Raw genomic sequence first — 27558 nt, forward strand, 5'->3', positions numbered from 1 at the left:
TGGAGTGGCAAATGGGCAGATGATTTAAAGCTCCTCGCATCATTCTTTTATTGAGAGCAAAAGTTGAGAACCAATGCTAAGTCATATCCTTGAAATGAGATTGACCACTTAGTTCCTTGAGACACAGTCCACTTCTATCACAGGCTTCACAGTTTCAAAATATTATCTCTTATATCAATTTATCAATTTTCTTTTCTACACATAATTACTGAAAAAGTTAAAATATTTGTTTAAAAATCAATACAGAATCCTCAAGGGACTTCCTAATTATTTAAGTGTTTCCCACTTAAATTTTTGCCCACAAATAAAATAAAATTTGTAAATAGTGCTATTGAATTCTATGGAAAATGTAACCCTCAGTTACAGTACATTTAGCTCCTGACTACAGAAGCATTTCTAATCATAGGCTTCTCATATATTTAATTCTCAATTTTAATACTATTTTCAGTATAAAACAGGAGTTGTTAAACACAACAGAGGTTGTTCATGGAGCTGAAGTTTTAAAAAAGAAAAGTAATTGCAGATTCTTCTGGTAATATTAAACCTATGGGAGCTTGATCAATTCCAATGGGAAAAATAAAATATGATCAGTCCAATTTTATAATGATGCTTAATAAAACAGGGAAATAGTTGAACCTATATTTATTTTTAGATTATTGCCAAGTAGGGTGATTTTTTTTAAAGAGGCAATGAATTAAATAATTTACAATATTTTTGTCATTTTGTATTTAGTATAGAATATTTTTATATGAGAAATGTATGCAATTCTCTTACAACTTTGAAAGTGAGATTATGCCCACCAAATCATCACTGTAAGTTTCTCTACTGATATAAATTTTTATTTAAAATGACAATTTGAAAGATAAAAGAATGTATCTAAAGAAAAGACTACGTTTGGAGAGAAACATGTGTCTTATATTGTAAAGGGGAAACGATACTGTGATAACCTGTGTGGTTTACTGGCAATATAAGTTTTGTTCTTTCCTCATACTGCTCTCCTTCTTATAGATACAGGGTTTGTTTTGTGCTTTCTTTTCCAAATTCCCCCAATCTGCGGCTCCCTTTCTAGAATTATTTTCTACTCATTACATTAAGAGGATTCATCATTATATACTTGCAGATTCTCCCAATTCTGAAAGGGGCTCCCCCTGAGAAACTCAATTCTATGCCACCCCTGTGTTTTCTTGTTATCGCCACCATAGCTCATGTTCTGGGAAGACAGCTCAGGCAGGGGTTTCCTCTGGCCTGTCCTGTACTACTCTATTCTTTCTCAGCCACCCCCTTCACTAATTCTGCTGCCTCCCCTAGACCCCCAACAGTCCTCAAGGTCTGTCTGGAAGGAGTTTTAGGACACCTTGAAGTCTTACAACAACAGTTGCAGACCACTATCCAACTAGCTTTCAACCATTAATTCTCTCATCTATTTATCTAATTATTTAAGAACAATCTTCATATATCAAGGTTGACCATCAGAATCTGTATTGTTGCTTTGCTGTGATACAATGGCTGAGACAGAGAAGGTATTTGTGTAGCTCTGAGACTTCGATTCCTGGTAATGCAGCTACTCACTAGGGTTTCACTGTTAGCACTTGAAGACCACAGGCCTTTCCTTTTCACTGGAGACCAAAGAAAAATAAAGCTGGGTTAGGGACCTTCAGCCTAGACTCTGAGGTCTAGTTTTTCTGCCGCTCCTAGAGATGCCTGTTGGGGGATAATAAAGTTGTGAATCCAGAGAAAGGTCAGAGATGCTGCTTTTATTATCCTCATTTGTCTTAAAGGTACTGGCTTCATGTGACTTTGCCATTCTCCAGTCTTCCAGTGAGCTTCTAAGTCTCTCTGCACAGAAAAATACACTTTATAAAATGTGGCTATATTTTAGAACCAAACTATCTGACAACTAAATTTCACAATGTGTTCATTGTAATGGCCTGCTGAAATGTGAAAGGGTTAAAGAATAATTAAAACCTGAAACTGGACAAAGAAAGTCTATAACTTAGGCCTAGTTTCTGGAACCCCTAACCACATTCTGTTAATCATGAAACTTGTAACAATGAGCTCATACGCTAACTGCCAATTTTAGCCTGTGTAACCCTGCTTGCTTGTGTGGCATGAAAAATAATCAATTGTATATAAGCTGAAAATTACTGTTTGGCCATCGCCCATGGGAACACTGGCTATTGTCCATGGGAACATAGGCAATCACCCATAGGAACATAACATTCTAACACAAGCTTTCTGCTTCTGTACTTCCCGCTTGCACACCTGACCAGTGGGTTGACAGGTAGTGAATAGGAGAAAGATGGACCTTTGTGTTTAAGACAGAATGAGGAATGGGATTTGGGGCTTAAAAACCTTGTATCTTGGCATTTCGAGGCTGCTCCTTTGCAAGGACAGCCGCCGGCTAATAAACTGTCTTCTGGTTAAGAGCACTCAAGTTGGGTCTCGTTATTCTGGACACGACATTCATATCCAGTGGTGTACTGAGGGGGTTTTGTACCAGTTCACAAAAGACGATATTTAAATTGTCAAGAATTCTATGAGGCAGTTGTTAGGCATGTAGCCATTATTTAAAAACAAAAACAACAAATAAATCATAGAAATTTACAGTTAAATAAATTATGTTGAAAACAAGGGCAATAAATCCTCCAAGTTCATAATTTTCTGATTATTTTACTCCTCAAGTTATTTACATCTACTCTATCTATACTGTAGATATAAGGTATACTGGTACACACATCTTTTCCCAGCTCCACAATTGACAGTCATGTTGGCAATTTAATATTGGCCTTGGTAGGAGAATTTATATTACAAAACTGGCAACCATGAGATCAGTGTTCCTCCCTACCAGACGTTAAGATTTGCCAGCACACCAATGAATAAAACTCATTATTTGTGTATTTGCATTTAAATAAAGATATTCAAAGATATGTATAATGGTATTATCTGCCCACTATTACCACCCTACACATGGTTCCCAAACAAAGTCAACCTAAAGCAGCTGAGTTTTAATTTCAAGCATACCTGGATCCATAGCCTGATCCTGCTATTTATTCACCTTTTGATCTCAAGCCAGTTGTGAAATGTTTCTTAGTTTTGATTTGCTTGTTTATAAGACATGGACAGTAATACATTTCTCATAGATTTGTTGTAAAGATTTGATAAAGAAGTATGTTTCTGGACCCTCTCCAAACTCTCTTTTTCTCCTCTCATGACAAGGATGTCAGTTTCCAAGTATAATTATTGAAATTTTAGAGATTCCCCCAGCTTTGGATTCAAATAAGTCATCATTAAAATAAAGAAAAAGGTCTTACTCTACACATATTACTAAGAATAAACAGATCAAAGGCCTAATCAAAGTTTTCTAATGAGCTCATTATTTTTCTACTCTATATTGTTTTCATGGCATTTCTTATCTGAATTGGGACTCTGATTCCAGGGCTTCTCTGTATTTAATATTTTGAACTTGCTCGTTACTTTTCTGGTATTCTCTGGGTGGAGATGCTGAGAACAGGAAAGGAAACACATTTTCCTAAGAAAATAGAGCCACTTAGAAGCTGACAGCCATATTTTGGGCCACACGATTAGTCTGGACATTGCAGAGAAGATATACTGCTCAACCCCTTTTATTGGCCAGGCTTTGGAAATTCTACATTTAAAATGTATAATTAATTGTTATAGTGTGATTCTCTATTGCTTTCTTCTTCAACACTGCTATTGTCTTCTTCAAAATGTCATATTGTACCACTTGATTTTTACTTTTTTCAGTCATTACACATTCAAATGTCTATAGGGATTTAATAGCCTAGTTTAAAAAAATAATTAAATGAAAGATATAGGTACATAGAGAATGCAGCCCCTAAACAGAGCCATTTAAATTGAGAAGTAAAAAAAAATATTCTCATTTTCCAACTGTTAGAAGTATTATAACATAAAGTTAAATTGTTAAAAATATATACTCAATTGTATTATATTTTTAATAAATGTCCTAAGCTTCTGTAATATATTTCACAGTGGTAATTTAAAAAATCTACAGCCATGCTTGAAATAAAGCACATGTCTTAGAAAATCTGGTTCATCCTATTACTATGTTTCACTATATATTATGGAGACGAAAAATAATAAAATATGCTGATATAAGGGTACAAATGAGAATAATTAAAATTGTAACTTATGTAACAATATTTTTTATTGTTTTCAAAAGTAAGAGGATCATTGAAAAGTGACTAGGAATTTCTCCATTAACAAAATTAAACTGATAACAATTTGTCCTTCAAAATCATATATCTATAGAAATAAAATATACAGTTTACCAGCTATGTAACCTTGGACTATATTGTTTATTGCTCCAAGAACATAATATATGCATGCCAATAAGAAATGTGTCCTCATTTACTCCAAGTGTCACTCAGTGAGATAGTCTGTTTGAAAAATTTAATCATAAGATTAATAATGAACATTAGAAAATATTCTGTTAGCCTTATAATAACCACTTCCTAACAAAATCCACTATGTTTGGATCCATTTATTCTAGCCAAGAATATGGTACTGCCTCATGAACGGGATATATTCCGAAGTTATTATTAAAAGACACACTTAGACCCAAACGGCAGTAATAAAAAGTATAGATCTTCTGCTTTGTTGACTTATATTCATAATGAAATGAATAGCCTTTAAGAGAGAATATAGTGAATAAAATCTACCTGACACAGTTCTCTATTAATACCACCGTTCACCCATAACTTACCACAAGATGCCATTTCATCTGTCTGGTCACCACAGTCATCTTCCCTGTCACACAGCCAGGCTCTGGGAATGCAACGCCCATTTCCACAAGAAAACTGGTCCACCTGGCATGTTCTGACTATGATGATCAATTAATGTACAAAGAATAAATTTAGAAGCCTTTTAAACACATTAAAGATAAAATAAATCATGCCATATCTTTTTTACATGTCAGATATTGCTCTATTAGATAAAGTATTTTAAAAGTAAATTTTTATTTAATTTTTGACAATATCAACTTGCTTGTCTTGTCTAAAGTTCACATGCTTTGTCCTTCAATTTAATTGACTGCTAAGTGACAAGGTATTCAGTAATCCTCACACACGTCCATAAAAGAAGCTATGAATTCATTATTTAAGAATTTTGGCCTGGCACATGCTTATGAATATATAGTTGAATTAAATTTCATCCAACTTTTATTTTTAAGAAAATGTGCATAGTGTTTGCCAATAAACCAAGAAAACTTTTGCTGTAACATAGGCAAAAGGAATTGGAGACTATCTCAGGGCATCTAGTCTCTAATCATGAGGTCAGAATTATTCTTTTCCTATAACATTTTTAATGTATTTATTTTTTTTTATCTCTAAATGGTCCAATGTATAGGGTAACAATGCAGAAAATATTTTCTAAGACATACATTTAGCCCTAAGATGGATTTTTAACTCACTTTTCAGTACAGTTACACAAAAATATATAATTGTTTAATCAAAGTATATTAATGAATTTTGCTTTGGGCTCACTTAAGAATTTCAATGAATGTACACATGGAACCTTGCTTTCTATGCTACCAAAAGGAAGTAGTTTAAAACTATTCCGTAAAGAGGTTATGTTTTACAAGGAGTTTGATTATCTTTTTCTATTACAATCAGGTCAACTTTTGAAAGCATGAACATTTAGATAGCTTCCCTAACTCTTTTCTCAGGCCTAGGCTGTTCCATAATTATTTTTAAATGTTTAATTTTGTTTTATTTTTTTCTTTCGTCCCTCTGAGCTACAAATCTGTCTTCATGAGTATCAGTATCCTATCCATTCTTTTTTTAATTGGAAAGAAAAATGTTGGGAAAGGGATACTCAAACCTATTATTTGGGCAAGATGAAGATTGTACAGATGAGAAACAATTAGGGTATGGACTTCTGTGGCTATAATAAGAGAACATTATTTAGATTATATACTGCCTCTAGTTTCCTGGGCTTCAGAATCATGAGAATGTGCTTCTGTTTCATCAATATACCTGTGAACTTGGGTACTAATTATTGGTATAAAATAGAGTGGTTCAAAGCCAAGTCATCCAAACACACTAAAATAGGTCCCCATAAATCAGGGTTTCAGAGGTCATCTAAAATAATTTCTTAAAAGTTATATACTAGTTATTTCCTTTTAAGCAAAGTGTACTTGCAGTGTAAAGATGTATATCCATTATTAGTGAATACTTAAAAGATTATTCAAGAAAAACAAGTGACAAAAATTATTGGCTTGATTTGATATATTGGATTGGATATATTTCTATTCTCAGTATCTATAGTTAGAAATACTAGGAATATTATTACATTATATGTTTTGCTTTACTTTTGTGGATAAGGGTCCTAAATCAAAATATTTTATGTAATATCAAATATTTTTCTTTTCATATACTGATTTTTTTTAATTAATAGATTTTAAGTATCTCGACAAATATGTATGCTTCTGAAGTTTTCAATGTTAAAGTTTCAAGTAGGATTAAATATTTCTATGTGGTCTCATTTGGCTAGTTATATAGATTTTCTGCTAAATTTTTCTAATATTTAGACTAAATCAACAAATCCCTAGATAATTTTAATAAAATTATGTCTTCTTTAAAAAATATATAGCCTTCCACCATGTACAGATTAAATGAGAAGTCTATAACTCAGAAGAGCTCCCTCATGTGACCTTGCTGGCATCCTGATCTTGGACTGTGATACTCTAGAACTGATGCCTTTTTGAAAATCATTCGAAACAAGAACAATAAATTCCTGTGGAGTGGAGTTTCCCCTACTTTAGTGATGGCAGTTCCTGCCACAGTTATTTATTTTATATACTATGATCAATTAACTGCTCTTCTGAGATCTAAATTAGAAGAAAATAAAAGCTGCATATCAATTGTTGCTGGAATTGTAGTGAGATTTGGTGCAGTAACTGCGATGAGTCAATTAAAATTGATTGGAACCAAGATGCAATCTAAAAAGTTTTCTTACAAGGAACCGCATCAATTTATCAGCAGGAAAGTATCTAAAGATGGTTGGATTTCCCTTTGGAGGGGCTGGGCCTCCATTGTTTTTAGAGATGTAACATTCTCAGCAATATACTGGTGTAACTCTGAAGTTTTAAAGAAGTGATTGTGTGAAAAATCTGATTTAGATGATCTAGCATTTATGATCAACTTTACTTCAGGAGCAAAGTCTGGTTCTTTTGCAGCTGTTACAACTTTACCATTTGATGTGGTGAAAACACAAAAGCAGACTTAACTTTGGATGTATGAAAGTCATAAAATGCCTATGCTTTCGTGTACGTGTACCTGGGTTATAATGAACACTATTGCTAAGGATGGGTATAGGCCTAATTCATGTTTAATTAAAATTGTTCCTGCTTGTGCCATATAATCACTACATATGGGATAGTATGCCCTGGAAATATATGAATTCGTTTTCTGTTCTAATCTTGGAGAAAATGATCTGCTTAGTACATCAGGAAAATTTAACCGATTTCAGATGAGATGCTTTATTCCATAAATCTACAAGAACTATCTGTCTATATTATATAATTGCATTGACTAAATTATCACTTTCTAATCACTGGATTTGCATCAAGAAGACACAGCCTCCACTTTTTCAACTCTTGTTCCCATCAGCTCTAAATTAGCTTGGAGGTGAGATTAGTAGAGCTGCCCCAGAGGATTCTAATTTTGTAGCAAATGCTGCGCTAATGGAGAGGAAATTTACACCTCCTCAGTGGAATTGTTTATCTAGCAGTGAATCAAAAATTCACTGTCACAATGTGAATGTTTTCTACCCTTCACTAATTATGCTTCTCCTGCAGCCATGTAGCAGTGAGAAATCCCACACTGCACAGGAACAATACAGAGGGAGAGAAGAGAGGATAACACGCTATTCCTAATCCTTTCCTTCACTATATTTTAAACAAAACCTATGTTACATCAAAATGCACTCTTCATCTTGTAAAAGAGTCTAATTTTTAATACATCCGATTTTCTTAATGTAACTATATCTGTCTAGTTTCAATTTTGTCAAAATCTGTGGAGGATATGAGAAGAATAGATATTATGTAATCAAACAAGAGTTCTGTGCTGTGGGAAAATGCTGGTCTGAAATTACCTAGGCTTGAATTCAAGGATTATCATGGTCACTATGAAGAAAAAAGAATTTCAAGTCTAACTACCTCTCATTTTTGTCCTCTGGGTCTCCCTTATAAGCAGACAAATGTGTGTGTGTGTGTGTGTGTGTGTGTGTGTGTGTGTGTGTGTGTGTGCGTGTGTGTGTTGAGGGAGAACACCTATGAAGCCCCTGACTGCCATCTCTTTTCTGCCCCCTGTATAGATACTGTTTCCTCTTGCATGCACTCTCCACTTTCACTTCACACTCTACAATCTATGCTGTTCGATCTTTTTTGGGGGTAGTAAAATATTTCTATCATCTAGAAAAGTATAGGAAATTAAAACCAATTTTGGTTTTATCAGACTAATTCGATGACTTGAACTGTTATTTAGGCATTATTCTATGCTTTTTTTTTTTTTTTTTTTAAGGCATAGCTTGGACATCACTTCCTTTAGGAAACCTTCCAGGATTGCCAAAATAAAATTAGTTGTTCTTCCTATGTGGTTCAATTTAGCACTTTAAATACTGCGTTGAAATGACCTGTTTAGATGTCTTTCTCTCTATCTTCACTCTTAGCTTCTTAAGGAAAGGTATTGTGTATTTTTTTCTCATCCTATCTCCAGAGCCATAATAAATATTTATTGAATTAGTAGATTCAAGAGAGAAATCCCAAAAGAATAAACCATACCTAAAATAGGAAATTAGCTTCTTTGTAGGAAAGGATTTTCTTTTAGATTTAAAGTAGTCACAAAGCTAAAGGCTACAGGACAGTGGCTTCAATTACAAAATAATCCCCCTTTGGGAAATCTTTTATCTAGGATACATGTCTATGTATACACCTATATCTAGAAATACATAGAAATGACTCAGCCAGGGATATTATCTAATGAATTTACCATATTTTTCCAGTATGATGAGCTATGTGATCAATTTTGTTTTATTTTAATAAAACAAAATGGAAATACATTGTAACATGACATGCTTAATTTTCAAAGCTAAAGGCATGTGCATTTGTCTCTTTTTTCTTTTTATTCATAAATATAAATAAATTCATAAACTGTCAGAAATATACTAACCTAGTACTGAGTGGCAGTTGTCAGCTGGCATCACTTAAAGTGTCACTGAGGTATAAGCAAGTTGTGTTCTATTTCCTAGTGGAGTACAGGCCTGGAGAGTCTTAGAAATCTTACTAAGTAGGATTAGTTTTTTATTTGCTATTTTAGTATATGTATGGCCCAAACGAGCACTTTATTCACTGTTATTCATAGCATTTCTGCTTTCACTACTATAAATAGCAGTGAAACTCAAGTGATCCTTTAAAAATAATATGTAAACAAGCAGATTAAAAAATCTAATAGAAATAAATATAAGATATTATGAATTGAATCAGCAATGTCTTTTATTTGTTTATTTTTTTTTAAAATTAAGTTTATTGGGGTAACATTGGTTAAAACAATTATATAATTTTCAGGTGTACGTTATAATTTGACCTCTGGATATTCTATTGTATGTTTACCACCCAAAGTCCAGTTCCCTTCAGCTACCATATATTTGACCTCCTTTACCCCGTCTACTTTTCCCCTTCTCCACCACCTCCTACCCTCTGGTAATCACTAGTTTATAGTCCATGTCTCTGTTTGTTTGTCCTGTTTATTTGTTGCTTTTAGGTTTATATCCCACATATAAATGATATCATGTGATTTTTCAACGTTTTCGGTCTGGCTTATTTCACTTAGTGTCTTTTATTTTAAGGTGAGAGCAGATCTATCTGTTTAGGATGTAATGAAGCACAGTCTCTGAATTAAACTTTAATCTTAAAAAAATAATAACTGCGCTAGCTTAGAAAGATGTATTATTGTAAATTATAGTCATATTGTAAAGGCAATCTGGGTAACGTTAAATTAACCATACCTAAAATTCTAGCTAATCTTCAAGATAATATATTTTGGTAAAAATAACAATGGCCTTGGAGATAGAACTCATAGATTGATTTTCCCCTAAATGCTGATCAACAATGTGAGTTAAGGCAAGTCCCTTCTCCCATGCCTTCATCTATGAAATAAATGGACTTGAAGGCAGGGGTTAGGACCACGTGGTCTCTAGTGGTCTTTATTCTATTAGAATGTCTTTGTAAAACAACCTTATAAGCCACACAAAATATCTTGAAAATAATCAATTACTCTAAAATATTGGACTAAGCTTTTAATCAAGGGGCAAGAGAATAACCAGCCCATGGATATTCAGCAAATATGTCACTATGGAAAAAAACTGAATAGAAGTTGGAGGTTTGGATTATAGAATGGTACTTGGTTTGTCATTGTTGTTGTTTAGTACATGGTGAAAAACTCTTTGGAAACAATGTCTAGTTAATTCATATTCTTATAGAACTGAAATAAGTATACAAGGAAATTGAAGTGCAGACAGGTACAAGTCTTGCCAAGAAAAAAATAGTGACAAAACCAAGAGTATAACCAGGATTCTTGATCTCTGGCTCTTTTCTTAATAGCTTTCTTCACAGTTTTCACTAATACCTTAAAATAATTATTCAGTATTGCTTATTTTGGCAAAGAGAGGTGATGTGGTTGATATGTTTTGACATTGCTATATGTAATGATTAAAAATTTTTTTTACTGATTATATCAACTTGAGGCATCAAATAAATGTTTTCTTCATTATTTAAAGAAAAGCACTAGGTCTCTGCTAGTCAGTATTATTTTTCAAAACTTATCTGACTAATAATGACCTTTTTGGCACTGAGTTGTAACCTGTACCACCAGCTGTATATTCCCATTCAATAAGAATGTGGCTAGGGATTCAAAGATTTATTACAATGGGATACATTATATGGAAAAATAAATAGGCTTAGTAGTGTAAGGACTTCATGGGGGAAATAAACAAACAATCGACAACAATAAAAAAACAAACAAACAACAACAAAAAAACACGCTGAAATAATGTGCCGGGAACAGAAAATTATTCACAGATATATTCTATAGCAGACTAAATAAAATACATAACTTATATTTTCAAGGTAAAAAAAAAAAAAAGTTCTTGTGAGATGGCTTGCATCACAGCATGCTAACATACCTCAGCCTCCACTGCCAAGTAAGCTTAAGCAGGGACAAGTCTTGTCCAAACAATGTATTGCCCATCAACTCATATAGATAGATAAAGTGCTGAATTACTTTGGAAAGAAGAGTCATGCCCAAAGATTAAGTAAAAAACAATTTGTATTCTAGCTTTTGTGACATCAAACTTTGAATTCATGTAATACTCCAATAATCATATCATCAGCACTAGGAAAGTGCGTTTAGTTCAAAGCATTGACCTGCATTTTCATGGGGGACTAACTTTGGAAGATGTTTATGCATATATACAAGCAAACCTTTACCTGCACAAGTTTGATTGGATTCATCTTCATTGCTCCCACAATCATTAGCTCCATCACAAAGCCATCTCTTGGGAATGCAGCGATTATTCTTGCATTTAAATTGATCATCAGGACAGCTATGATTGGCTGGGGTGGGGGAGGAAGAAGAGGAGAAGGAAGTTTAATTATACAAAATTGGATAAAATTGTGATTAAGTTATAGTTATGGAGATGTTACAGTAATTATAATATTATAGTAGAATATATGCTGTAGCTTCTATAATTTACTATCTCATATTTCATAAAAATATTTATATTCTGGGCTCTGTTAAAATGTAATAATTTTCTAGAGAACATCAAATAATTAAATCTCATATAAAAAGAAATATATTCATTTTTTCATATCTTCACTAAAACCAACTATATCACTTTGTTTTTCCATCCCTTAACAGAGCAAGTGACTCAATTTCAAAATATTTACAAAAACATTTAAAATTAACCTCAAATTTTAATGTAAAACCAAACAAGTATACATCAAATAATTTAATCATACATATCAAAAATAATTGTTTAAGCCACATATACACTCAAGTACTTCTTAAAATATTAAATAAATCTAATTTTGTTACGCTTTGTCCAATATTTCTTGGAAATGGAAGTAAAATATAGAAAAGAAAAATGCATTACCTGTGACCTGGAATTGATGTTAAATATGAGCTCTTGCAAAATTTTAATAATAAAAATGATCACTATGAGTTTTCCCCCAGTACACACAAATAAACGTGCATCCAAAAAATATACTGAGGATAAGACCAATTCTCACGTGGGAAGCTGTGCTAGGGATTAAATCTCCAATATCTAAGCACAAGAGGAGGCCATCTTAAAGTTAACCTGTGTTGTTGTTGGTTTTTTTTTTTTTTGCTTTCTAGAGACTAAATTCCTAACTGAATTGGCATACTCACAGCTTCAACATTCTTTTGAAGTAATTTTCCTTCCATCTAGTAGTTGCACTTCTATTTAAAAATAAATGTTGATATTAGTGTTACTTAGAATTTGAAAAATAACCATTTAACATGCTGTTGCATAACAAATGTATGCCTTCCAAGTCAGTTTCCATAAAACACGATTTCTTTAAAGTAGCTTTGGTGATAAAAATGTTTTATCACTTTTTAGAAAGTTTTTATTCATGTACAACAAGAAAAAAAAGGTAGAAAAGCTTTATGTTTTCTGGAGCTCATGATTAACATTTTTACTCCAGGGACTTTAGCAAGAATAGCTGCTCGTGAGAATAAAAGTCATCCATTTTATTACAGGGTCAACATTTTAAAGTACAAGATTATGCGTAAGCACTTCATTGAAGCTTGATCAAGAACCTTTGCAATTTTAATCGATGATGTAAATCAGAGTTCAAAAAGAAGGTGTAAATATAACCCATAGTTTTGTGATTTGGAGTTGAGAAGTTAAAGGGTAGAAAATAGAATGATAACAGAATTCAAGGTCAAAGGTTATAAGTACTTAAAATCTAAAATAATCTTCTAAAATGAATTGTATAGTTCTAGAATATTAACCATGGGGCCCCAGAAATAAAAATGCTGCTCAGAATCACTGTAATGTTTAGAGAGGGCACCATACTGCTGAAAGGTGGTCAGAGATATTTAGCATTCTTTTGCCCCATTTGTGTAGTCATTATTCATTCATGTGTTAGGTGCTGTAGTGGACTCTGAGACTACAAAAATGCTACAACATAATGTGTCTCCTCATGAAGATATTAATCTATTAGAGGAACCAGATAAGTAAGCATACAATCGCAATATGATTTGTCAAGTATCATAGTAAAGGAATATACAGGACATGTTTAACTTCAACTGAGCTATATTGAGAAGATTATTTTGGTGTTCAAAAAAGTCTTCCCTATGGAGGTAATGAAAAACTACTGTGAATTCTGTAGAGAGAGAATGACATGTTTTGGAGGTCTACTTATAGTTCAACTTAATAAGAACAAAGAGGTTAAGTGTATGCATGATAAACATTTAAGGCTTAAAAATGTAAAAATGTGACATAACATAAAGTGCCTTATATGCGAGTCAATTAATTTTAGAATTTATTTTGTTAATTTTGCAGTTATTAAAGTAATAAGATTCAATTTCAGTACATAAATACCTTTCTGGAAGCAGTGTCAAAAATGAGCTTTAGTTAGGGGAGAAATAGTGGTAGGAGTAATAATAGGGCACTTCCTGAGTTAACCTACAATAAGAACCTAATTTAGCCAGTGAAGACTGAGAGGAGGTAAAGATGAAAACTTAATTATTTGGAGATAAAAGAGATAGGAATTATTGATAGAATTGAATATGTACTAGGAGTGAATTAGAAGACTTCAGGAAAAGCCCAGGGTATAGGGTCGGACCACATACCTTTCTTCATGTGAAAATATTTGATATCTCTGAAAAGCAAGTAGTGACTTAAATATACTTTCAAGATATTATTTAATGTGCTTCTCAAAGTGTTTTCCTTCCATTTATGTGGGACATTTCATTATCCCTACCAGAAACATGAAACTATTCCTATAGTAGCAAATGATAAACTAAATTGAAGCCAAAGGGGAGAAAAATCACACCTTTAATTTCTATCTGAGTGCCCCATATGTGTTTCCTATCATGTACTGAGCCAGTCAAGTTAAGTAATAATGTGTTCCAAAGCCATGTCTGTCTCCTTGGATCTTCTTAAAGGCTTAGTTGCCAAGGAGCAATGGAGTGGATCGTGACCTTCTGTACGAGCAATTCTGTCTTGAGGGAGTTTAAATTGATTTTTCATATCTTTAAATTCAGAGATCCAAAGGGGCTCCTACAGCAACCTTTTGACGACAGTGTGGTGGTGCTGACAGGAGAGGACTTCTGGAGCAATCAAAATGATGATATTAAAGATAAGAAAGAATGAGAAAAATAGTGCTTTAAAACCATTTCATAGGAGGCAATCTAAGGTCTAATCTCTGTACAAAAGATGACTGAGAAAAAGAAAAAAAAAACTAAATTTAGTTTGCATCGAAGATATTTTTAGATTTTCAAAAATTGTTTTCACAGTTCACAAAGAGTCAGAAAGATCTAATATTACTTGAAGGAGAACATACAGCAATTCACTGAATCTTCATCACTTCCATCTAGACAGTCATCATCACCATCACATTTCCACCGAGCTTGGATACAATGTCTGTTTTTGCAACGGAATTCTCCAGGTTTACATATATGAGGTAATACTTCTCCAGGATTAACTAGGATTAAATAGAAAAAATATCTAAGGTATATGAATAATACTAGCTATATTCAGTTCATTAAAATGTAAATTTTGTTATAATAACAAAATACTGATTAATTTTCACTTTATAGCAAATATGAAAACAGCATTGTGGTGTCAATCATCTCTGGAGATGAGAAATTTTTACCTTTTTTTCTGACACTATTACTCTAGTAAGCATTTTAAAGCTTTATTTTAAACAACTCTCACGAAAACAATAAATAATAACAATAATAATATTACAATACCATTTTATATTTATTTTGGATTTATAGTTTTGGACTTTCATTCATAATCTCAATTGCTCATCATGATAATCTGTGAGCTAGACCTGAAAAACAATTTTACTACTTCCATGTTATAGATAAGTACATCACAAATTAATGAAAGTGAAAAGACAAGGCAATAGCACACGACATGGATGGCTATATTTACTTTGCTGGTCTTCAAATGGGAGAAAAACTCAGGTTTGGTTAAGTATTCAAAAAAGTATTAAATCAATGAAAATAATATTATTATAAATGCAAATTCTATACAGTATTTTTCTCTTATAGTCCATGTCCTTTAATCAAATGTTAGGAATTCAGTTAATTGAGATTTATTCACAAATTGAAAGTCTTACTAGCCTTCTGTCCCCTGTGAGTTGATTTGATAGAGTCTAGAAAGAGAAGAGAATATATGGCAATGGTTAAAGTAAATAATTGTGTTTCAAGGATTGAAAAAGGCATTGAATTGTTAAAAGCTGATTTATTGATAGGAAAAACAAAAGCTAATCTTTCTATTTCAGTTTTAATGGCTATAAACTTTATTTTAGATAATTGATTTGGACTGATGAACTGTCACAAAACCTATATACACTTCAACAATAAGAAATATCAAGAAAACATTGTGGCATTTCCTGAACATTCTGTGTTAGAACTCTCCTAATCTTTGCATTTTCCATTCTTCAAAGAATGGAGTAGGGAATGTGACTCGAACCACAACTGCAGAGAATCTGCTTCAGAGAGTTAGTTATGCGGCAATGTACAAGGCATATGGGTTTGTGAGACTGGGAAAAAAAAATGAAGCCCCATAAATTTAGACTCTTATTTAAGGCCTTAAGGGTAAAAAATAATTAGTATGGTGAATGAAATATTCAATCAGAAAAAAAAGATAATTCTGTTTGTTTGCTGTCCCCTTCCTCGCAGACAACAGACATTGTATATAGAGACTGACAGTAATTTTTCCTCTGTCTAATATTTTTCAATAGCAAAATGTTGTAGCAACAATTTCTCTAATGATGCCATTTCTGTAAGGTCACTTGAAAGTAACAAATTTTATAAATATATAGATAGATGATGATCATAGATAGATAGATAGATACATAGATGATGATGATGATAATAGATAGATAGATAGATAGATAGATAGATAGATATAGATAGATGAGAGAGAAAGAGAGAGAGAGAGAGAGAGAGAGAGAGAGAGAGAGAGAGAGCGAGCGCGAGAGCGAGAGAGAATAAATCCATAATGACAATATAAAAACAAAAAGGAAAGATCACTGGGTCTCCTATTCAATTCTAGGATGCCTTTTTATAGCAGCACCTGGAAGTGAGGATGGAAATCAAAACAGTGGAAGTTGCACTCTGGGATATGTCTGACAATCTCCAGGAGTAAGCTTTTCTCAAAACCTGTGGAGTTGAATACTAATAAACTGCACGTTTTTCTTATTTTGAGTTTCAAGTCTACTCAGACCCCAAGATCTTTGAGGGTGGTATAGTTTCTTCTTTTGAATCTACATAAACTCAGCTTAAACTACTTAATTAATAGCAGTTCGATTAATTTCTTTGCTACAATTATTAAGCTTGTTTCTCAGAGCTTTTTTTTTTTTTTTTAAGGTTTTTAAACTTTATTTTATTGCTAGTTTCAAGTATACAGTACATTGGTTATACTTTTATACAGTTTATGAAACAATCCTCTTGATTACTCTTTCTCCCCTCTGGCTCTACACCTAGCCATTACATTACTGCTGTCTGCATTCCCTGTGTTGTGCTCCCCATCCCCATGACCAGCTATCAACTACTAATTTGTACTTCTATAACCCTTCACTGCTTTCTTCCAACACCCCAAATCCTTCATCTCTGTCCTCAGAGCTTTTTTAAAAAGTCTAGTTGGTCAAGAAAGCTGATTTGAGATATAATCAGCTGCTTCTCCTACTGAAGTTCAGCTTTACAATTTTCTCCAATCTCTCTCTAGTTGACTTCAATTTTATTATTTCACAAATTGAGGATTCAAAAACCCAAGAAACCACTAGTTCTCTTCTGATAATAATTTCAGCAACTTAAAAAGCTTGGCTTTTACATGGCTATTTAGAGAAAATAACCCAACCCACCCTTTTAAGAAATGATCAAAGATATCCATATATAAGAATAAAATTTTAGTCATTTTTTAATAATTATATTTATATTAAGGAAGAGCAAGATGTTTAGGAAAAGATAAACTACATGAGAAAATTGATATTTCAAAACTAAATATTCTTTATCATAATCGATTTAGTGATAAGGTCTTTAAGTCTAATTAGAGTCCAAATGTTTATTAAGTGTCATTTAGATCATTATGAAATAAATGCAAATAGGCAGACTTTTTAAGCTTGTTCTAAACATGGTTTCAAATATATGCAGATAGTTGTTTTTTTTTTAATAGTTGGTTATTTTTAAATGATGTTTGCTAATAAAAAGGTGGCAATTTTCAAAAACAGATAATGATGAGGTCTAAAGTTTTATTTTTATTTTTCATACCAGTTTATGAATAATTGCTTGAAACCAGTAGAGTTACCCTTTTGATATAATTTTACATTTTTATATTTACTGTTTTTGACATTAATATAGATCAAATTAGTTTATTCCAACCCTAAACCAAGACCCAAGTCTTCCAGATGTGATCAGTAGTTATAAGTTATACCAAACACACATACACACACACAGCAAAATAAAACAAAACCAAAAATCATGTTATCTGTTGATTATGAGGTTTTTTCATTATTCATAATAATAGAAGATAAGTTATTTTTTAGTTAACAATGTCCATTATCAAGAAAACATTTAATATGATAGGTGACAATCTGTATAAAATGGCAGTTAGGCATTTAAAAAGCAGTCTTTTCCCCAGCATTTACCTAAGTGTGTGGAATTGGATAGCAATGTCATATGTCACAGATCCTAGCTGGTGGCCAGGAAATCTACAAACTTGCGTGAGAATCAACAAAATTATGAAACAAATATATTTGGCATCACATAAGAGAGTCAATAATATCTATAAAAATAAGATTAGTATTCCTATACCTTGAACAAACTTTTATAAAGGAGTTATTTTTACACAAAAAAATTTTACACATCTAATATTTCCCCTTGATACTGAATGTAAGAAGAACAATGTCACATACAGAATACAACAATGCCTAGCACAGAACCACTTACAGAGCAGTTGATGAAAAATATTTGTTGCCTGATTTACTGGAATTAACAGAGATTGATAATTCTAATTTATAGTCATTATTGTAGTGGGAGATTCTATCTCTGGGGACTGTATAAATACTTCAGGAAAACAACATCACTTCAACTGGCTCATCAGCTAATGCTCTTCTCCCATCACCCAAAAATATGGATGAAGTTAGTTTACTATAAGGGAAAAGTAATCAATATGTATATAGAAAGGGCGAGAAAGTGATAAATTTCTCTCCTCAACCAAAAGAGTGAACCTATAGGAAAAGCTCCATGTATGCCACTTTGTTCCAATACTTAATATGACTGAACATATATAGCATTGGGTGTTTGAGCACAGCCGTAAGTTGCTTTTAGTATAACAAGTGTCAGAATTATAAGCGTTGCACAGAGTTGTGCTTTGCACTGTGATTTTGCAAACTGACACAAAACCTATAATTCTACTGCCAGGGTCACTTTTAGCAAAAATATTATAACATGATCTCACCAGTAAGATAACTAATTGCTGGAGTTAACATCCAGATCATAACGAAGTAAAGGACGAAGCCTTACTAATAAACTTTTAGTTTTGAATCATCTCATATTTAGATCTCAGCTCAGCAACGGAACTTAATACAAATGTTCTTGACTTTGGTTTATTAGCTATGGTGCCCATGAACAAACGCCTGTTTCTAACTTTGCTTTTTTTTCTTTTCAACCCCAGTGTGGTAATCTATTCCAAACTAAGTCTTGTCTTCTCTCTCAATTGATGTTTTGCTGTTGATGGTTATTAAAATTATAATAACTTAGCATAAAAGTTCAAAAAAATAAAATAAACTTTTCTTATTGTTCCTTTCAGTCTCAAATTAGAACGTGCTTGTTTGTATAATGATTTTTTTTTTATGTTGGGAGTACAGAATTTCTAATGATCTCTTTACTTGAGCAGGAAGCAGGAAGAACCCTAAAGAAAACTTAAGTTGTAGTTTGTTAAATGCCTTTATATAAGCTTGCCTATACAGGAAAGTAGTATGCAAAATGCTGCTATGAGTTTTGAATGTTCCCCTTTAAATTAAACAGGATGACCTTCCATTAGATAGAGTGGTCTTCTGAGCAGCCACCCTGTGGTACATAATCTTCTGTGAGTTTCTATGCATAGAAGGCCATAAATTTTCATCTAGATGAGGCTTCTAAGCTTTTTACTGCCTTAAACTTTTTACTACACATTAGATTGCATATATCCTAGAACATAAGGCTTGTCACAGCTGAACAGATAAATGTCTCAGCCATAGTGGAGCACTGTTTTTGAGAGAGGAATATATCTGGTATTGGCAGAAGGTGAAGAAGGTTACAGAGTACCACTGCATATATTTGTGCAATTCTACTCTTGGCTGACCAATATTTTTGCAATGTTTAAGTTGCTTTCTTTGGGTTAGAAGTATTGGAAAGTTCTGTCTTTTCTTTCAGGCCAATAAAGAGGTATTTAAAAAATTATTGCCTGTTACTCTAAATAAACTTATCTTATTTAAAAAAAAAAAAATATTAACTATCATTTTTAAGGAGCTCAATTTACTTTCTCATGATTATCCATGTGTTCACTGATTAACTTTTTATGTTGTGATTTTCCTCACAAAGATGTCAAGATAAATTTAAAAAATCTCACTTGGTAATTGATCAACTGGATTTACATATGTTTCTCCAGGGCAGTAATTTTCAAGTTATTGTGTTACACCTGGCCTCATTTCTAATTCTGAGAGAATTTGACCATGACACACAAAATTCACAAGGACAAAGAATCCAAACTACTCTCATTCTTGATTCCTTCCAGGCATGACATTAAAATTCATCCTTAATCGATCATAGAACTTGCCAATATTTTTCTGTGCGGAGAATGCCTCCTCTGGAACAGGTTTATACTACAAGTTCAATGAAAAACAACCACTGGTGTTTAATTCTGGCCTGACCATCTGCCAATGGCTTTTTGTTCATTTGATATCAGTTAAATGAAGATGACTGAAACCAAGACAATCATATCTCAATGGCTACAACATATATTTTTGTTTTGCTTGTTAGTTCATATTTCAGAGTTAATCCACTTGAGAGCAGTTTAAAAAACTATAATATAGCCTGAATTAAATCACAATCCCAGAAGAATTAGCATTAATTAGAGGTTAGTGACACATTGATGTTTGTTTTGCACTGTATTCTGCAACCCTGCACTCTATCTATAATTCTTTTGCATTTTAATTTTGTCATCTGCAAACTAAGACTAACATATTCTTAAAAAAACTTTTTACCATTACATGAATTGGAAGTGGAATAATTTATATAAACACACTTTGAGTTCTTTGCAATAAATTATTTACAAATCGTATCTCGATTTTTCCCATTACACTTGAAAGAAACTTGGGCAAGTCACATGCTATATTAAAAATAGTAGAATTTTTAACAGCCAAATGCAACGACAAATTCTTCAACAACAAATATGAACTCACCTGCATTTGTTAATTTAACATTGTTTAGTGTAATAAGAACAGGTGAAAAATTTTCTTTCATATCCCCTTTTACTGCACTGGGGTTATTTGCACAGAAATATTTAATGATCAATATATTTTCTATGTAAATATTGATATAGGTATAAATATGTCAACCTGTAAGGAATCCATGAGTTTTTAGAGGGGATAAGAATGAAGAAAATAGAATCTGGAGGCCATGATCCAGATAATTATGATTCACGCAATTAAAATTAAAGGACTAATTAGAAAATTCCAAGCTTAACAAGTCGTCCAGATATTAGTACCTGATGTATACACACTCCCTCCAACTTCCCATTATAAAAAGAAAGATGAAGAGTGAAAACTCATAAGATCCTGAGAATTCAGCCTCTTGATCATTCTATTGACATTACCTTAAGGAAACTGACTTTTTTTTTTTGTAAAACCAATAGGACTAGATTTAAATATTTAATCAAAAGTTTCTCAACGTTATGCCACTAGAAATTGAATAAGGCTGTCTAGGTCTAAGTAGGAAGAGACCCTTCGCTGCTGTATTACTGACTATAAGGTCTGTGCCTACAAAAAACAGAGATACTTGGCACTACTACCTTCCATCCTTGAAAGGAAGTCTTGGGGTAGAATGAATGCAGAATGAGACCTGATAGAGGTTTATAAAAGTTATTGTGTGTGAGTGTGTGTGTGTGTGTGTGTGTGTGTGTGCGCACTTCATCAGTTCAAAATTTTAAAGTTATTCAGCTAGAATAGTGAACAACCTCATTTTATACCAGGAAAATAATTTTGTATGAATCCATGGTATAACTAAGAATTAAACTAAGGAGGGGGGGAAGGGGAAAATAAAAAAATAAAATGTTAAAAAAATTAAAATTAAAATTAAACTAAGAAACATGCACATAAATCATACTTTTCATTTTAATAATTAAGATAAAATTTAGCTTAGCATGAAACTGAACAGATTGTTATTTAAACCAATGCTTAATCTTTGTCTATTGACAAATTATGAGTTTTGATAGATCTCTTCTGATGATAAATAAATGACAAAATGAGAACTGTAAAATAATACCACAGAACGAAGAAAGGGAAACTGATGACCCAAAGAAACTATAGCTCAGAGAATCATTTTCTATAGGAATTGTCTTATATGCAACTTTAAAAATCCTACTAAAAAATGGGAAAGACAACCTTGTCCCAACAGATAAAATTCTTATCTGTCTTCTGAAGTATATTATTCTAGAATAAAATGAAAGAATATTTCTAGAATTTTGTAGAAAAATTTTGTTCAGCCAATAATTAATATCCAGAGGAATTACTATTCGCATATAAAGGCAAAGGAGACATACTTGTAATACACAATAACTCCATAGTATACATTCTTTGTACTCTTCTTAAAGAAGTAACATTAAGATATACTCTATTTATCCTATATGTCAATGAAAATTAACAGATAAATAATGGAGAACTAACAGTTTGACTACAAAGAGATACATCTAGCGAAGCACTGATCCAGGTCTAAAAGAAAATATTGTAAAATTTATCAATAAACTAACTATAAATGTCAAAACATTTTTATAAGGAGACTTACTGTTTGAAGATTCGAAATAATATTTCTTGTCAGAAATCCTAAATTGTAATAAGGACTGAAATTGAGGAAGATAAAGATGATAGTATAGAAAGCTAAATCTTCATCTCAAATAGTTGCAACTCAAAATAATAGTAATATAATTTAAAACTCGTGGTATTATTCCAAATGCTTAAAAATATTGTAATAAATCTACCATAGAGTGTATGGTAAAAAACAGAAGGAATTATAAACAGTAAAGAAACACACAAATAGTGTAGAATAGTGCATCAGAAATAATACTAAACATCAAAGAGGAAAAGGAGATAATTTGTAAATATCGACCACTAAATATTGAGTTTACAAAAAATATGTAATTACTTGATAAGATGCTTATTCTCATGTTAAGTAAAAATAAAAGACAACATAAAATATACTACAGTATGATCCAAAATTTATAAAGTACAACATAATTAAAAGTGTAGTCTCCAAAAACAAAATACCTGGGGCTAAATTCCAAATGTTCTACTTCCTAATTATGTAAACTTTGAAAAGTTGTTAATCCTGAGTCTAAATTCTAAATATAAAATGAGATAGTAATAGCATCTTTCTTATATGATTATTATAAGGATTAATGAGGATCATGAATATTTATTGCAAAATGCCACATCCAGTATAAGAATTCAATAAATTTTACCTATCATTAGTAGTAGTAGTAGAAAGAAACAATAATTTCCAGAGATATATAATTATAAAGAACGACATCAAAAAATTTTAGTGGTTTATTGCTAAATAGTAGATTCATTATGAGTAGATTTTTCACTTTATTTTTAAAAATATTTCTCAAATATTTCTACTTATTAAATCAGATTTTAGAAATATCTTATCCACATTTTTTTCTTCAGAACAAGAAATGTAAAATATTACAGATAAGTTGAAGTTTTCTTTATTTCACTTATTTCTCCCTTTGCCTCCCTGAAGACAATCATTATAACTAATGGGGAAAAAAATACATAAAATATTTATTTAACAATTCGTGATGGTTTATTTTTGTGTCAACCTGACTAGGCCATAGAGGGCCCAGATATTTGGTCAAACATTATTCTAGGTGTGTTTGTGACAGCATTCTAGAAGAAGTTAACATTTGAATCAGTAGACTAAGTTAAAGTAGATTGTCCTTCCTAATGAGGGTGGTCCTCATCCAATCAGTAGAAGATGTGATAGAGCAAAAAGGCCTACTTCCCAGTAAGAGGAATCCTTCCTGCCTGAGTGCTTTGAACTGGGTCATTGCCTTTTATCCTGCCTTTCGACTCAAACTGAAATATTTACTCTTCCTGGATCTCAAGCCTACCAGAATTCAGATTGAATTTAAACCATTGGCACTCCTGAGATTCCAGTTGCTGACTACATACTTGGGACTTGTCAGCATCCATAATCATATAAGCCAATTTCTTATAACAAATCTCTTTCTATATATGTATATACATCCTATCACTTCTATTTCTTTGGGGAATCATGAGTACCACACAAATCAAAATTAAATAATTTCAGAAACATTTATATAGTATTAATCATATGCAGAGCATTATTGCTGTTACTGTGCTTAATAGAAATGGTAATGTATAGAGAGGATGATTTTCAAAAGCATCACATTGGAACAAGATGCAGTCAATCAAGAGAGTCAAAAAAGTTAATAAAGTGATTTTAATCCAGGTCAATCAATGCAGTTCATTCACTATTTTTATAAAGTCTAGAAATTCCCTAGAAGTCTCTTTTCTATCTCTTTTCTTGCTCTTCACCACTAAATATAGATAACTGAGCTTAATAAGCCGTTAATTGTAATTTGAGGACTATGGTGTGCATTAACATGTCATCTATATAACCAACTACAAAGTTTTAGTTACTAGTGATGTTGAGATTCTCTAACAATTTCATGAAATATTTTCTTCTGTGGAATATACTTATTTATATAATTTTACTAAACTATACATAGCAATGACAGAATACTTGGTAAAACTTCATGATTATCATTATTCATCTTTACATTAGAAATTAATTCAGTTAGTTATTTGTAGTCTACAAGGAATTATACCTAAGTACTTAAATACATTTTTCTTTCCAAGTTTGATTTTGATTCCTTTGGTTTCATCTGCTTTGTTTTTCAAAAAGATACATTTAAACAATGAGTGTACCAAGAGAAGAAACTTACATGTGCAAGTTGTCCCATTTTCATCTAAAAGTTGATTATCGGCACAAGCACATACTCGGCCTCCTGGAATGGCCAAGCACAATGTACTGCAGCCCCCATTATTTATTCGGCACATATTGTCACCTGCGAAAGGAAGGAAACATACATGTCGGAGAACTCTGATTCCATACAAAATTAGCCCATCTTTCTAGGAGTTAGAGGTAGGTATAATGTTTGAAAATATATGATGGACTGGGAGATGAGAGGAATTTGCATGTTGATTGTAGGAGATAGAGGTCTGTGTGCAATTAGGTACCAGGAGAGAGGAAGAACTGAGAAGACAGAATGGCTTCTAGTCTCTCTAGGATAATTTCCCAGATTACACCTAATGTATTTAAGTCTGAGTTCTTTGGAAAGTAGACCACCAGCACTTGGAATGCAGCTTTGGATCCCAAGTTAAAGAAAGCAAACAAGCACTGGGGAAAGGAGTGAGATATTGTTCCCTTTTGTGCAAGGGGTATACTGGAATGCCAGTGCACTGAGGACTCCAAGGAACACAGGCTCTCTGTGAAGCCTTCAAAGTGAGCAGGCTTGCTGGTACCAGCAAATGTACAATACACAAAGGTAAAAGTGTTCTCCCAGCGGACCTAAACAGCGGAGGACTGATGAGGCATGCACATACATCAATTAAACAGGAACCCAGGGAAATTTATAAGGGTATTATTTATGAATATATGGGAGACACCCTTGGGGATTCAGATAAAACTGAGGTAAAATTTTGAAGAGGCTGGGAATTATGTTTTATAAAGATGTAGGTAAGAATAAATAAAATTTAGGTAATCATCATTTTGATGCCATTTATTCCAACAAGTTGGAAGGGCAGAAAGGAAAATATGTTTTCTTAGTCACATATGTATAGAACAGTCACAAAGAACTCTACAACACTAGCATCCAACTGACAGTGTAGATGTCAGGGTCATTTTACATGGTTATATTTTTCACTGTATTGTTAAATAACATTTTGATTATATCAGAAGATCTTAACATTTAAAATAAAGAGCTTTTAATTACTTGAGCATATATAGTAAAATAACATAATGATTAAAATTGTGTTGGCAGTTAAAGCACAAGTATCAAAACTGTTACTAAAGTGACAGACTAGGTTATCATACTGTGAGCCTTAGGGGTTGAATGTGCTATGTAGAGATTATTAAGACTAAGTTAAAAAAAAAAAAAAAAACTCAAAACGTTGCTATATTCAGTAAATATTTAATTCATCCCCATTGATTATCATCATGTGCCCACAGATTAGAAGAAATGACCTAAATATATAATCTTTTTTTTTCATTATTCTGAGAAGTAAATTATATTTGCTATGTTTATAAAAAATAAGAAATACACTTGAAAGCTAAGGAAGCTAATAATTCAAGCTATAGCATCAATTTCTAAACTCAGAGGATAATTAAGATTAGTTCAAGCTTTTTTCAATGGTGAATGCAGACATTTTTTAAGCAGATCCAGATATAGTAATGTTTATTTCATGACCATGGAATAAAAATACAATATTTCATAGGATTCTTTGGTATTCTGTCTATGTTAGGCATATTATATACAGGATTAAACTGTCTATTCAATATTTTAGTAGAATTCAGATTCTATAAAATTAGAATTAATTCAAAACATTTTGAGAAATATGATGAATTTAAAACAGTAATAAATAAGAAAGTTCTGAAAATATACTGACATATTTTCATATGAAAAATATATGCTAAATATCATATACTTTAATTTAATACCATGACTAATATTTACATTTCATTGAATATATAATTTAAGTAATTAGGAAAATAGCATGGAGTTTCCTTAAAAAAAATAAAAATAGAATTTATCATATGACCTAGCAATCCCTTTTCTGAGTATCTGCCCAGAAATATTTGAAAACATTTATTTGTAAAGATATATGGACCCCTATATTCATTGCAGCATTATTCACAGTGGCCAAAACATGGAAACAACTGGTGTCCTTTGATAGACGATTGGATAAAGCTGCGGTGCATATATGCAATGGAATATTACCCAGCCATAAGAAAAGATGAAATTCTGTCATTTGTGACAAGATGGATGGACCTTGAGAATATGTTAAGCAAAGTAAGTTAAACAGAAAAAGTCAAGACCCATACGATTTCACTCATATGTGAGATATAATACTGAAAGCAACAAACAAATAAGAGAAACAAAAACTCATAAACACAGACAATAGTATGGTGGTTATCAGAGGGAAAAGAGATTGGGGGCGAAATAGAAAAGAATAAAGGGGTTCATATACATGGTAACAGAAGGAGATTTGAACCTGGGTGATGAGTACACAATGCAGTATGAAGATGATGTGCTATAGAATTCTACACCTGAAATCTATATAATTTTACAAACCAATGCCACCCTGATAAATTTAATAAAACTAAAAAATAGGCATACATATCAACGAATGATTTCATGAACATATTGATAGTTATCACAATTGAAAATATACTATGTATCAATCCCAGGCCTAGTTACCTTAAATATACATTTAATTTAATTCAGTTTTTATAACAAACTTATAAAGTAGGTTTTATTTCATTTGTAGGTGGGAATACTGAGTATATATGGGTTTCAATGACTTTTGTAATGTCTAGAAATAAAAAAAAATTCTTATTAAAAATAAGGATTTAGATAAGGATTATTACTTATTTCTAGATCATAATAATAGTGACTATTATTAATCGGTCTTCTTAAATAATTTGAAGCAAGGCTTTTTTGTAATCTAAAATTCATGCTTTTATTCTCTAATTTATTCATATATATAAATAAAATTAGATTTAAAAAGACAGAAAAATAACATACTGAATACAACAAAATAAAATTATAGATTAAGTTACTATGAAAGCAGATACTTAAGAAAATTAAATCTGCAAGGAAAACAAAGAAGAGTAGCTTTTAAAATTAAGTTCAAAATAGTGGTCTGTCTGGGCCAAAAACTTTTGCCTTTTTTCCCCCAATCTTATATCTTGGAGA

At 32.1% G+C, this 27558-nt stretch overlaps 1 protein-coding gene across 1 annotated transcript in view; it reads right to left on the bottom strand.

The window, feature by feature from the left end:
* Nucleotides 1-27558, bottom strand: part of LRP1B (LDL receptor related protein 1B) — a 1647539-nt gene that overhangs the window by 618684 nt on the left and 1001297 nt on the right. Inside the window, exons 15-18 of the mRNA XM_039855262.1 lie at nt 24526-24648; nt 14627-14767; nt 11525-11650; nt 4745-4861 (exon numbers count right to left, since the gene is read on the bottom strand). Of these exons, the coding sequence (XP_039711196.1) occupies nt 4745-4861; nt 11525-11650; nt 14627-14767; nt 24526-24648 (507 nt within the window). The remainder of the gene's footprint in view (nt 1-4744; nt 4862-11524; nt 11651-14626; nt 14768-24525; nt 24649-27558) is intronic.

Source organism: Pteropus medius, unplaced genomic scaffold, assembly GCF_902729225.1.
Source record: "Pteropus medius unplaced genomic scaffold, Ma_sr-lr_union100, whole genome shotgun sequence".
Taxonomy (NCBI): Eukaryota; Metazoa; Chordata; class Mammalia; order Chiroptera; family Pteropodidae; genus Pteropus; species Pteropus medius.